This window comes from Pocillopora verrucosa, chromosome 7 (genome assembly GCF_036669915.1).
Source record: "Pocillopora verrucosa isolate sample1 chromosome 7, ASM3666991v2, whole genome shotgun sequence".
Classification (NCBI taxonomy): domain Eukaryota; kingdom Metazoa; phylum Cnidaria; class Anthozoa; order Scleractinia; family Pocilloporidae; genus Pocillopora; species Pocillopora verrucosa.
In genome coordinates, this window is record NC_089318.1 from 19,660,541 (window position 1) to 19,672,362 (window position 11,822).

An 11,822-nucleotide genomic window follows, 5' to 3' on the forward strand; every position below is an offset into this window, starting at 1 on the left:
CCTCGTTTCAAATTGTAGCGATTGACGTAAACTGACACAATTCCTTACATAACATCGACTTAAAGTGAAAAGGCTCGTCAAACATTTCCTTATTTTAAATTGGAGAGATTGACGTAGACTGACACAATTCCTTACATAACATCGACTTTAAGCGATAAGGCTCGTCAAACATTTCCTTGTTTCAAATCTAAACAGTAATTTTTCCATCATAGAAAACTCTAATCTAAGTCTTTTTGCCTCATTATATCATAACGATTTTACCGTCCACGTGGTTTTTATGCAGCTAGTCCATTTTTAAACTTCAAGGGACCATCCAAAAAAAATTTGCCTGCTTAGGTTAGGCTTCGCTCAGCAGTCACGCGTATTTCTTAATTGGATTGAAATAAGATGCATTTTCAAGAAAGGAGCAATTTTTCCGCTTTGGTTTCAAGTTCCTTTCAGAAAAAAAATAGGCGGAACGACACGGTAAATTCTGCTTTTCAAAGTTCCTTTTTGCTGCCACAAGCACAAAATAACCAACATTGGTACTTTATTGTTTTTTCTTGGAACGGATGGTAATTTTAGCAACCAAAGACAAGATCAAATGTCTTTCCACGAAAGATTAATTAATTGTTTCCTCAGAGGCTAACAAAACGGCTCGTTACATAATATGTATCAGGCGCAAGTTGTCTCAGATAACATTTTAAGAAAATAAGATATGGGAATTCTACGACGAGGATTTGTCTTTGAACAAAACGAATATATTCCATTCGTTCAGTTCCTTTTTTTGTCACTGAAATGTCCTGTCTGTCCCGTTTTTCCTAAGAAAAGATTTCTTCAACACGTTCAGAGTAACAATGTCCTTCTGAACGTGATCTTTGAGAGGAAAAAAATTGATATAGTTTCTGATCTGACTTGAGTTTCCGTCGGGGAGAAAAAAAACAGAGGAAACTTCGTCTTTAGTTTCAAGGGAGTCCCTTTTCGGATCAGATTCTCCAAATAGGCCACTTCAATGTGTACCTTAATTGGAAAATATCGCCATGTTTTCGACGCAATAATATGAATAACAAAAAGTAATGTCTAAATTTAGTTGGTATATATGGTGGACATGTCAGGACACTTAATTCACATTTCTTCGTCGAGCTTTCAAGGAATTTCGATCACAGATTTGAGACACATAAACTTTACATATTTTAATTTGTTTAGCTCTCTGAACTCGTGCGCAACATTAGGTGATCGTACGAACAACCATTGATTTAAAAGTTCATTCGATTCACCGATTGCTTCTTTCACATCGCGGAAGCCGTTAACCCTTTCACTCCCGACCGTGATTACATCAGTAATTCTCCTTACTCTCTGCCATGCAATTCATGTGTGGTTAGTTCGGAGAATTTGGCTTTGTTTCAACTCGATATTTTTCCCTGTACTTTTCTGCTTGATCTTGTATCGATGTTGTGAGGATATTGGTCACCCATGGCACAGGCAAGTGAAAGCAAGTCCTATGAAGTATCTCCTGGTTTGTGCGAAGTCTAGTTACCGCAGATCCCCGACATCCAGAAATCATCAACGAATTTCTGCCTTTTCGTCGGCCAAACCAACCGTGGGTTGGGACGGGATACTTTGTGTACCTCAGTGTTTTCATTTTTGTAGCAAAAAAAAGAGTATAACTTTCAAAAGAACGATAACATCACATTACCTTACCTTAAGGGAAAGACGCAAAAAAACGCAATTTATCTGAACTTACACAGGTACTTTGTGGACTACTGCCTCTAATGTCGAAATATTTCTAAGCAAAAATAAAATGCATCGGTGCCGCGCTTACTGTTGTGTCCTTCCCAGCCATTGTTTGGTCTCGTCACACAACGCCATCTTTTCCCCGTTGGAGAGAGAGCGTTGCGTGACGAGACCAAATAACAGTTGCAAAAGGGACTACGCTTACTGCCAATCCTCTAAGAGGGAGAAATTAAAATTATTTGTATACAGTTGGTTGCCTTAAAAATATATTTACACGTTATTCTACTACGGAAAGGAAACTGAAAGCCTCTCTGGTCTTTGCCCTCTGTGTGTGTGAAATACGTGATAAAATGCAGGTTGTTTACGAGGAACTAACACGCGATTGGATTAAGTCCAAGGTAGCTAAAAGCCAATTTTGTTCGTAGGAAAAGTCAAAACGCAGGAGAATTGCGTGGAAAATTCACTATCAGTGACATTTTGTTCCATATGAATCGTTTTTAGTGGGGTTGGACAATGCGGTTGGAATACGTTATTACATGCAGGTTGTTTGAAAGGAAATGACACTTGATGGAGCGAAGTCTAATTTGGCAAAATGTAATTTGATTGGTGGAATACAATTCACACACGCGAAAAATTGCCTAATGTTCATCTTGTGCAGTGATTGGGTATGTTCTGATTGAACTTGAACGTTGTTTTTGTGGTACGTGATGGAATGTAAGTTGTTTGGCGGGTGAGTTGTGAGTAAAGGAACGGAAAAAACACGTTTTAAATTGAAAATAATACAAAAAGGTTGAATGCGAACCTTTCATATCCCGATAACTCTCGACCTCAATCGATGACGCTCTCGCGAAGGCCACAAACCATTACAGTTATCAAATTAGCCCAAAATTTATAGTTAATGTCACTCTTTGTGCACAGCCCCCTGATTCCATGACATCATTTACATGAAAACAATAGTCAAACGCTGCTATTAGTGCAAGATATCCAAATGCTGTGATATGACTGGTGCGAGATAATACCTTAAATGCTGTGATTGGTGCAAGATATCCAAATGCTGTGATATGACTGGTCCAAGATACATACCCTAAACGCTGTGATTGGTGCAAAATATCCAAATGCTGTGTGCGTGATACATACCCTAATGCGGCAATCTGATTGGTGTGGGATACATAACCTAACGCAGAAATCTGATTGGTGCGAGATACATACCGAAATACGGCGATCTGATCGGTACGAGCAACATATCACTCTACACCTTGACAAAGAGCAATTTTTTTTGTAAAAAAATAACTCAAAAAAGCCATCCGGCTTAAACGTTTTCCTTTGCAATCCGTGTCCCTTCCGTCCCGGTGTAGGAAGCTTACCATCACAATCATTAAGATCGCGAACAATTACCCACTTGGAACTCTCTTTTTTGTTTCATACCATACTCGTTTTGGCAGAAAATATCGCTTTATTCGGTACTTGTGACAAATGACTCATCACAAGAATTACTGCATAAAACCAAGGAAAATAGCCGGGTGTATTAATTCGCTTACATGTGGACCCAAACGAGGAAACGGGAAAATTCAACAACTAACAAGTTTTGCATTAAAAGAAAGGCTATATTTTGCACTGACACTACGTTGACCTACGTTGGCCTAAGTTGGAAAGTGAACAAATTTTCGTTACAAAAAAGAGTCTCAATGGGCTGATCGCTTTTACGGCTGATGGTTACAATTTTTGCGAAAGGTTAAATTCTTTCTGTTACAGTTCAAAGAAAAATTTTTACGGCTGTTTTTTTTTATAAAGACTAGCGATTGAAATTTTCAATTTTTACGCCTAACGGTTAATTTTTTGGCCGTTTTACTGCTTACGGTTAAACCCATCAAGTCGCTCTTTAATTTGAACGTTGTTTAAATTTCCTTGCAACACTGTTGCTTGCCATTTTAAAAGGTGAGTATAAGTGCGAAGATTAATGAGTAATTTAGGTGTGAGAAATCTAAACATTGAAGTTTTTGGCTTCTTCATTTTCTGGCGAATTCTTCAACGTATTAAATTGCCGTCAAAGGCTGGACCGGTTTCGGGAACCAATCAAATTATAGTATTTAGGATTCCCTCGAGGATTAAATATACTTGTGTGCGGCTGGCTTGTGTTCCTTGATAAGTGTGTGAGATCATCCGCCACCGTTCTACAAGGATTTTTCAACATTCAAACAAAATAAGGATCTTGGACACTCAGTTGAAACACCTACAAGCCTATCAGGACTGTCCATTAAAAAAACTATCCAACATTGCCTTGAATTAAGATAAAATGGAAAAAGGGCTTTTCTAAACCTTTTAGAGGTACTCTTACCAAATCAAGAACCACATGATGTCGTCTGGTTGTCACCTTTTCTCCTCAAAATACACTTATTGTTTTGAATACAACTTTGACTGGTCAAATCACGGAAGAAAAAATGATCTCGGAAATTAGACTGATAACTTAAATGTAATCCAATTCAATTAGTTGGAATCAAATCTGTTCTCTATCTTTTTAGAGTTTAGTATCGCTTAGTTAAAGGTTGCGAATCCTAGAAAACTGTAAATGGTTTGAAGACGGCAAAACAAGAAGCTTGTTTATAAACCAATTCGTCACTGAGAAAAAAAAGACAAAATGTTGTATTCTGGAGTTTGGCTCCGGGCTGATGGCCCAAGGTCACACTCAGTTCTCCCTCATTACAGTTCAACCGTCTGGTGATTAAATGCCATACTTTCACGTCTGAAAGAATTTCTTCAGTCATGGAATCTTTCTCATTTATTCAAAAAACCGAAAGTTCTTCAAAGTTCAAGTTTACAAGGAAGTCGGTTGACAAAACTGGGATTGTTAAAAGAAGAAGCTGCAAAAACTTTGCAAAAGTACTGTTTTGAATTTATGAAACGAGACTCTTCTGTTGATTTCGCATCGGAAGCCACTGTTTTATTCAAGTTCTATCATGGATAAAAGAATCTCCTCAAAAGCTACCCAGGGAGCCTGGGTCCGAGAAGTGATGGAAAGTGTAAGAATTGTCAAGAAAAAAATATTGCTGGTACCCGTCATGTAATCACCTTGTTCGTTACACTTTCTTGTGGTCGCCACTGGTTCTCTTTTGTTTCATCCTAACACAGCTGCAGAGGTTACTATTTCTTTTATATCCAACCCTCGCAAAAACACGTTTTCTTGGAGATATTTACATTTGAACCAGCTCTGGGAGAGAGCAACGAACCAAGATTAGATCATCGCTCTTGTATCTCGTAACCCCAAGGAAGAGCAATTATGTGTCGGTAAATGGACCAATCAAAGCGCAGTTGACCTTATCAGGGACACTTAGCACATTTAGTGGTATCGTTAATGGGACAACATTGTAGAGACAGTGGGAAAGTTCGTCTTAGGCCTCCTTGCTTCCCTTAGGCGGGGGCCTAGCAAAGGAGAAAGACCCCCCTATGGAGGCAAGAGTCCCCGTTGCTCCGGGATTTGACGAGGTATGGCTCTATTTCGCTGCAGTGATCGTGAGATGAGGAGTTCATGAAATTTTCTCGAAGCTATCACCCTGAAAATTCATTTATGATCTTAAGCGGTGATTTACGCTCTGGTGTTTAGATCATATCTTAGATATAGCGCGAACGAACGACGCTTAATGCCTCGCAGAGGCGTTGATTCACCAGCTCAGAAAATTCCGCAAGTATCTCGGAGGTAGCCTCGTTTCTTCCTTATCAGGGGTGGCGCTAATTACACGGTTGAGTTCACAAAGTGTTCGTTGTTTGACAGAATGTTTTTGAGGAGTTAGCCACCAGGTACCAGAAGAGTCCTTTCATCTTTAATGAGTGCTACCGGAAAGACTTAAAACTTAGGAACGGTACACGCACGAAAAAATCGCTGATCGCAGCGTTTTGCACGCTTGTCGAATAACTACAGGAGGTTGTTTTAATTTTACAGAATTGTCCTTCTATGATTCATGAATTCACTGGAGCACCGAAAGATTTATCAGAGCTGGTGGATTGCACTCCACAGACAAATGCGAATTTGTTTGATATGCACATCAAACCGGAGCTAAGATGTTCTGTCGATGATGGTGGGGAAGACGTTGATATGGAATACATGATGGAGATGAACTTTGAATACGACCATGGAAATGAAGCGGTTTGTGATACTCACAGAGTTGTAATGCTCGTTAGAAATTCTTGCTCCACAGGGAAAGGATTCTTAGCACCAAATATTATTTACTCCTCCTTGTTTACCTCGAAGAGGTTGTTTGGATTGCTCTTGACTCACGGTTTTCATGAAAAGCACTAACTCTAAGTTTCTTTGGTCATCATCAGAGTAACGGTTTACAAGACCATCGAATTTTGCAATACTGGCGTCAATGATATGAAAGAACATCGCTTGTTTTTGCAGTTTGTTTACATTAGTTCTTAGAACGATCAGTAGTTTATTTATTCCAGTCGTGGTTAATCAATCCTTCATTTAGTCATTCATTGGATCATTAATTCAATCAGATAATCAATCATTAAATGAATTCATTCTTCGGTTCGGCAGTTCGTTTGTTTTCACGTCGGTGGTTGGTTCGACGTTCGTTTGAGACATCGTCAGAACTTCGTTTTTCGTTCGGTTGACTCGGTCATACCCTCAGTCGTTCGTCAGGCCGATCTTTCCTTATTTCGTTCGTTCGTATGGTCGTTCGTCGCCTCGCTCGATCTTTCGTGACTCGCTTGTTCTTTTTATGTAACGATTACTTGAGCTACGTAAACAGCATTCCTCGAAGCTTCCTTTTTTCGGGTGAGTGGCTAAGTTGCGGGGTTTGATAAGCTATCAAAATTTTTGACTCTTTATTTGAGCTGTTTTAGTATCCAAATCGACGTTTGAAATATCGTTGTCGCCTTGGAATATGAGTCAGCCGTTAAGACATTTTGAGAACCTCAACATGTGAGTTGGAAAACACCGAATGAAGAACATTTGTTCGCAAACACATAAGAAGTGAAGCAGCCGTGTTTGGAAGCTCATGGATTTAAAAACGACTGAATGATCCCTTTACCTTGTGCAATTGTTATGAAGCAATTTTTTAAAGAGAAATCTATAGCGTGTGCCTAAAAATGTTCTTAGATACAATTAAAGCAACACGGCAGTTTCGAGATGATTACAAATAAATCTGAAAACATTTTATGAGTTCTCATTGTCAAGAAACCGTTCTTTAGGTGGTCCAGTTGTTAAGAAGGAACTGAATTGTTATCATTGCTTAAACAACAGGTTGTGAAGTGTCAGGTGCGAACCTCTTGGTGTTTTGTTGTTGCAGAGTCATGTATTTGGCCTTTTAATACTTTTTCCTCGCGGTAGGTACTATAAATGCTGATCACAGAACAAGCAAACCCCAAGATCAGTTTGCCTAGAAGGTCCCGAGCTTTTTTTTAGAATTCGATCTAAGAGTTTATGCATATTACTAGAAAGTTTGGACTGATAATCATCTCATGTTTCTCTATTAAAGAAAACGAAACATAGCTCCAATAGAATGGACTGTTATTCAAAATTGAAGTAAAGTAAAAAAGCGGTTGATTTGTACGGTAAGAGCTGAAAATCTCAGGCCAGTACAATTCAAACCACGAGAGTAATGACGGAATAAAATCGTCCGGCTTCAGAAAACCCTTAGCCACAAAAAGTTTCCATATTCTAATTTCAGTTTTTTCATAAACACAAAAACAAGCTAAATGAAAGTTTTTTAAGATTGGCTGGTAAAATGGTAGTGCTTATTTTGCTGTTGGTTAAAATTTCCAATTCGATAATTGCTTTTATAGTTCGTTTTGTCTTTTGAGAAGTGGAACTCGGTAGATAAACTAAGTTATCGGCTATTTCTTGTTTATTTGTGTTTCCTCAGAGTTGTCATGTTCGCCCACAAAATTGCTACTATTGACCTTGCTACCTTTTGAGCGACATTTTCCAGTCTGAAAAAGAACAAATCATAGAATCTACAAGCCCCTTCCAGATCCCTCTTTTCACCAGGAGCTAATTCTTTTCCTATAAGAACCATTTGGAACTTAACTTCTATTAAGCTACGTTACAACTCCCAAGTTAGGACAAATTTAGTTTCTGTTTCTTTGTTTCATTATCATAATCAATGACCAGAATGATGGAAAATGAAAATTCAATTAGTTGGTTTAGTCTTTCGTTCTGACGAAGGGTTTAGTGCTCGAAACATCAGCTCAAGAGACTCTTTACGGTGGCCAGTTTACATTATCAAATCAGTTTATCAAAAACAAATTATCTTGTAATGCCCGCCACTTTGGAAACTTACCCCTTTCATTGGTTAGAAATTACTTTGACTGCAAGTAAACCTATCCTGGTTTTCATGCGCCCGTCGAAGCTTGGATCAAGACATTTTCAGACACAATTCTACCTGCTGTCTCCAGTTATTACATAATTCAAACAGTAGACAACGGAGAAATGTCACTAAAACTCATCCAGCGAAAATTCTTAAGAAACATTTGAGCAATTGAAGTGATGTTAAGACACTGGAGAAAGACAAGGAGTGTTCGAAGATTTTATTAAGTAAAACCTACCAAGCTAAATCTGATTAATTTCATGGAGGGAAATGAAAATGAACTGAATTAGAGCACGAACTGAGAAGCCTCAGGAGTTTAGGGTCAATGTCAAAACATTACAGTCAACTTCAGCCTGAAATGAGAGTAGGAGTCTGCTTGTATCGTGGTACGAATGTCCAGGATTGCATGGTAAGACTTTCCGTTATTCATGTTACCCGGTGATGGTCTCTTCGCAATCTCTCAGGGTTAGAGATGAAAATATTTCTCTCGTAATTTTCTCCAGTCATGATAGCAGGAAAAAAAATGATGTAAATGTTCAGCTGCGTTGAAGGAATGAAAGGGTCTCAGCTCTATGTCATCGTATTCCAGTGCATCCCACGTTAGGGCAGCTGATCTTTATTTGAAATTTGCATCCATATCAAATAGACTCTTTCGATTTTGGTTTTCTTGGCTTTTAATGAAAAGCCGAAAAAAATAAATATTTTATTAGAAAGTGATTTGCATTTTCTCGGTGAGCGACTGTTTGTCACGGGACGTGGGTGTGTGAGAAAAAAAAAAAAAAAACGTGGGTAGAGTACAGGTTGTTGAAAAGAAGGAGCATTTCGCGTAACGAATGCAACTCGCAAAGAATGGGTTTTGGTCCTTTTTGAAAAATCAATAAAATGACACAATTGATCAGGATTGAAACCAATCAAGAGCAGTCATTTTTTTTTTTTTAACTGAAATTTTTGAATTTTAGAGGCAGGGAACATGTTTTTTTTAACAGGAAAAATAGTTCAACTGTTTAGATAACACTAGTTAAATCTTCTACCTCGTGTTGTACATCGATAGAGAAGTCAGACCCTGGCGGATTAGCATGAAGTCTTTTACTTAAACTGTAAGAAAGTAAGAAACACATATTTAATGATGTAAAATTGTTGCTTTTATTTAAGTTCGTCTTTTTAACAGAATGTATTTTTGTAAATATCGTTTGTAAATGAGTAAATAAATGATCATCAAGAGCAGTCAAGTAGGAATAAATGTAACCGTAAAGAACAGGGAAAGAACATTCCCCAGTTTACCTACAGGATCGTGTAGTAAGTTTAAATGATATTTTGCTTCGAAATCAACGTTAATGAAGGCACTGGCCTTAAGTGAGGGATATCCAGGTAAACAGTTGAGAAGAGTTTTTTTTTTTAAAGATAATTTATCAATTGGCTGAGTTGAGGAAACGAATTTTTTTTCTTAACCATTTGTATAAGGCGTACTAAAACAGCGTTATTTTCGAAATCGGGTCGTAACAATTTTTCTTTTTATGTCGAAGGTAAAACGGTATGAAATGCTCCACTTTTGATCTGTTATCGGTACGGAATCATTCCACATCACTCTGGACCAGTCAGAAGTAAAGCTAACGCTATTTACAATTTGGTCCCTCGCGAGACCCCTCTGCAATTTGGCTATTGCTTTTACCTCGAAAAAGTTTTCTTTTTCCTTGTCATACTTCTTTTGCTGATTAAAAGTTTCTTTACCTAGTTTTTTCTGTGAAAATTTATCAAAACCGTTTTGAACAATTTATGAACTTCTTGCGAGTACAGAACACTTTTCTCTTGGCAGTTGACCGCTGACGAACAAGAACGACGTAGAATAAGAAGAGAGAGGAATAAAGTGGCCGCCTCTAAATGCCGCAAGAAAAGAAAGGAACACGTTAAAACATTAGTTGAGGTATCTGGGTACCGTATTTATTCGATCAGTCGCCCCTGGTGCTCAGTCATAGGCTGTTCGCGTTTATTTTGCAACAAGATAATAAATAAAATTACACCATGAAGATGTACCATAGACGGTAAATTTAGAGATTGTAAGCCGGTAAAGAAATAATAATCAATACTCCTTTTGTGCACTTAAGTTTTTTTTGGAACGGGTGGGGGTAGTCGCTAATTGGAAGTTGGGTACTTAATCGAATAAATACGCTCCTATGAGGTAAAATTACGGCTTATGTCTCCTACTGCCAGAGCAGCACAACTCAGCTCCTTCCATATTTAGGAAGAGTTGGATCTCGTTATGATAAAGACGCCCACAATCTCTTCTTAGAGGCAAGGGAAAGAACGAATACCTTTGAATTTTCTGGTATCAGAGGTCTTACAGAACTGCTAAATCGATTCCTCCATATAATTTGAAGTAGCCTTCTTGCAGTGTTGTTTTATTTGTTAGCTTGAAAACGAAAAGTAGCAGACATTGTGATGATATTTTTTCTTTAAGGCTTCTGAGGAGCTGGAGCATCAAAACAATGATCTTCAAGCGCAGATCAGCAAGTTACAAGCGGAAATAAAAAAACTGGAATTCATGTTGGATTCACACAGCTGCGCAAAATATTCCCACACTCCACAGGATGACCACGAACTTGGATTAAATGCCAATTTATCATGAAGGGAAAAACTGGTGACAGAGGACAAAATCAAGAGGAAGAATAAGTCAATATACCGATTCAAGATGAAGGGCTATTAATGACGTGCACATGCGTGGATGGAGTCACACGATGAGCCGCTGTACCGTGATAGTGTGGCGTGTGGTGCAATTTCACTTCAAGCGTATTATTTTCGCTGATACACGTGCGAAGAGCGTTTTTTTGAGTGAAATTTGGTTTTAGTTACGTATGTTAACATGCTGGCTGGTTTTATCAAAGCTATTTTGCAATTTATTTGCTTCCAACAAACTCGCAGTCAAAAGTAAATGGAAAAGAGAGGACGAAATAGATGGACATAAATTAAGATACATTGAAATACTTTGCAGAAAAAAAAAAACTTTTAAGATGTTTTCTTAGAAGGCAGTTTATTATTTATGTAGCGTAAATCCTTTAAAAGTAGCGTTCACAGTCTTTGCTTTTTGGCTAATTTGCTTTAGAACAAGATTAAAGTCTTTTACATCTTACAATACGGCGGCCTTTGAATTCATCTTTCGTAATAGTAATCAGAATGATTGGAGAGCAATCCATGAAGTGATACAGTTAACAACATTCATATTCCCTGAGCTTGAGGACTTGGGGTTTGCTTCCTCATCAAACTTATCCATAAAACTCAGGAGCCTTTTTTGGTAATTAATTCATTTATTTTTTTCATTTGTAATATTAATAAAGGCTGGCCCAGTTCAACTTAAAAGGTTGTTTTTCAAATGGAGGCCTGAACAAAAATGACAAGGCCGGACCACAACACCGGGATTTTCATTCCCCGTACTCTTTGCGGGAAGTGCGTGGGTTCTTTAACGTCCCTGGTAACCATTACAGAGAAGATGCAGGAGTTAGGGACTAGTGTTTATCGTCTTTATCCGAGACTGGACTAGAACTTCTAACCATTTTCAGCTGTTATAGCAAAGGTAGCACATTCTCCTTAGGGACTGGTTATTATTTCAGTATTTCCTGGGGAGGAGGCGGGGGATTTAGTCATGACCACAGAGCACTTACGCTTCCTCCCTTAAGAGCACTTACGTTTCCTCCCTTCAGAGTATACAGTGTTATTTTGATCTCCCAATTTTTGCAGTGGAAGATTTCATGATCCTTCCTCCCTCCCCTTCTCTTCCAGCCAAAAATTATGTTTCACTTTTGCATGTAT

General features: G+C 38.2%; 1 protein-coding gene across 1 annotated transcript; it reads left to right on the forward strand.

The window, feature by feature from the left end:
- The first annotated feature begins 4,890 nt into the window (after window positions 1-4,890).
- Window positions 4,891-11,293, forward strand: LOC131770121 (activating transcription factor 3-like). Its single transcript, XM_059085832.2, has 4 exons — window positions 4,891-5,193; window positions 5,648-5,851; window positions 9,835-9,942; window positions 10,477-11,293. The coding sequence occupies exons 1-4, from the start codon at window positions 5,155-5,157 to the stop codon at window positions 10,642-10,644; spliced, it is 519 nt and encodes a 172-aa protein (XP_058941815.1). The 5' UTR covers window positions 4,891-5,154; the 3' UTR covers window positions 10,645-11,293.
- Window positions 11,294-11,822: the final 529 nt, after the last annotated feature.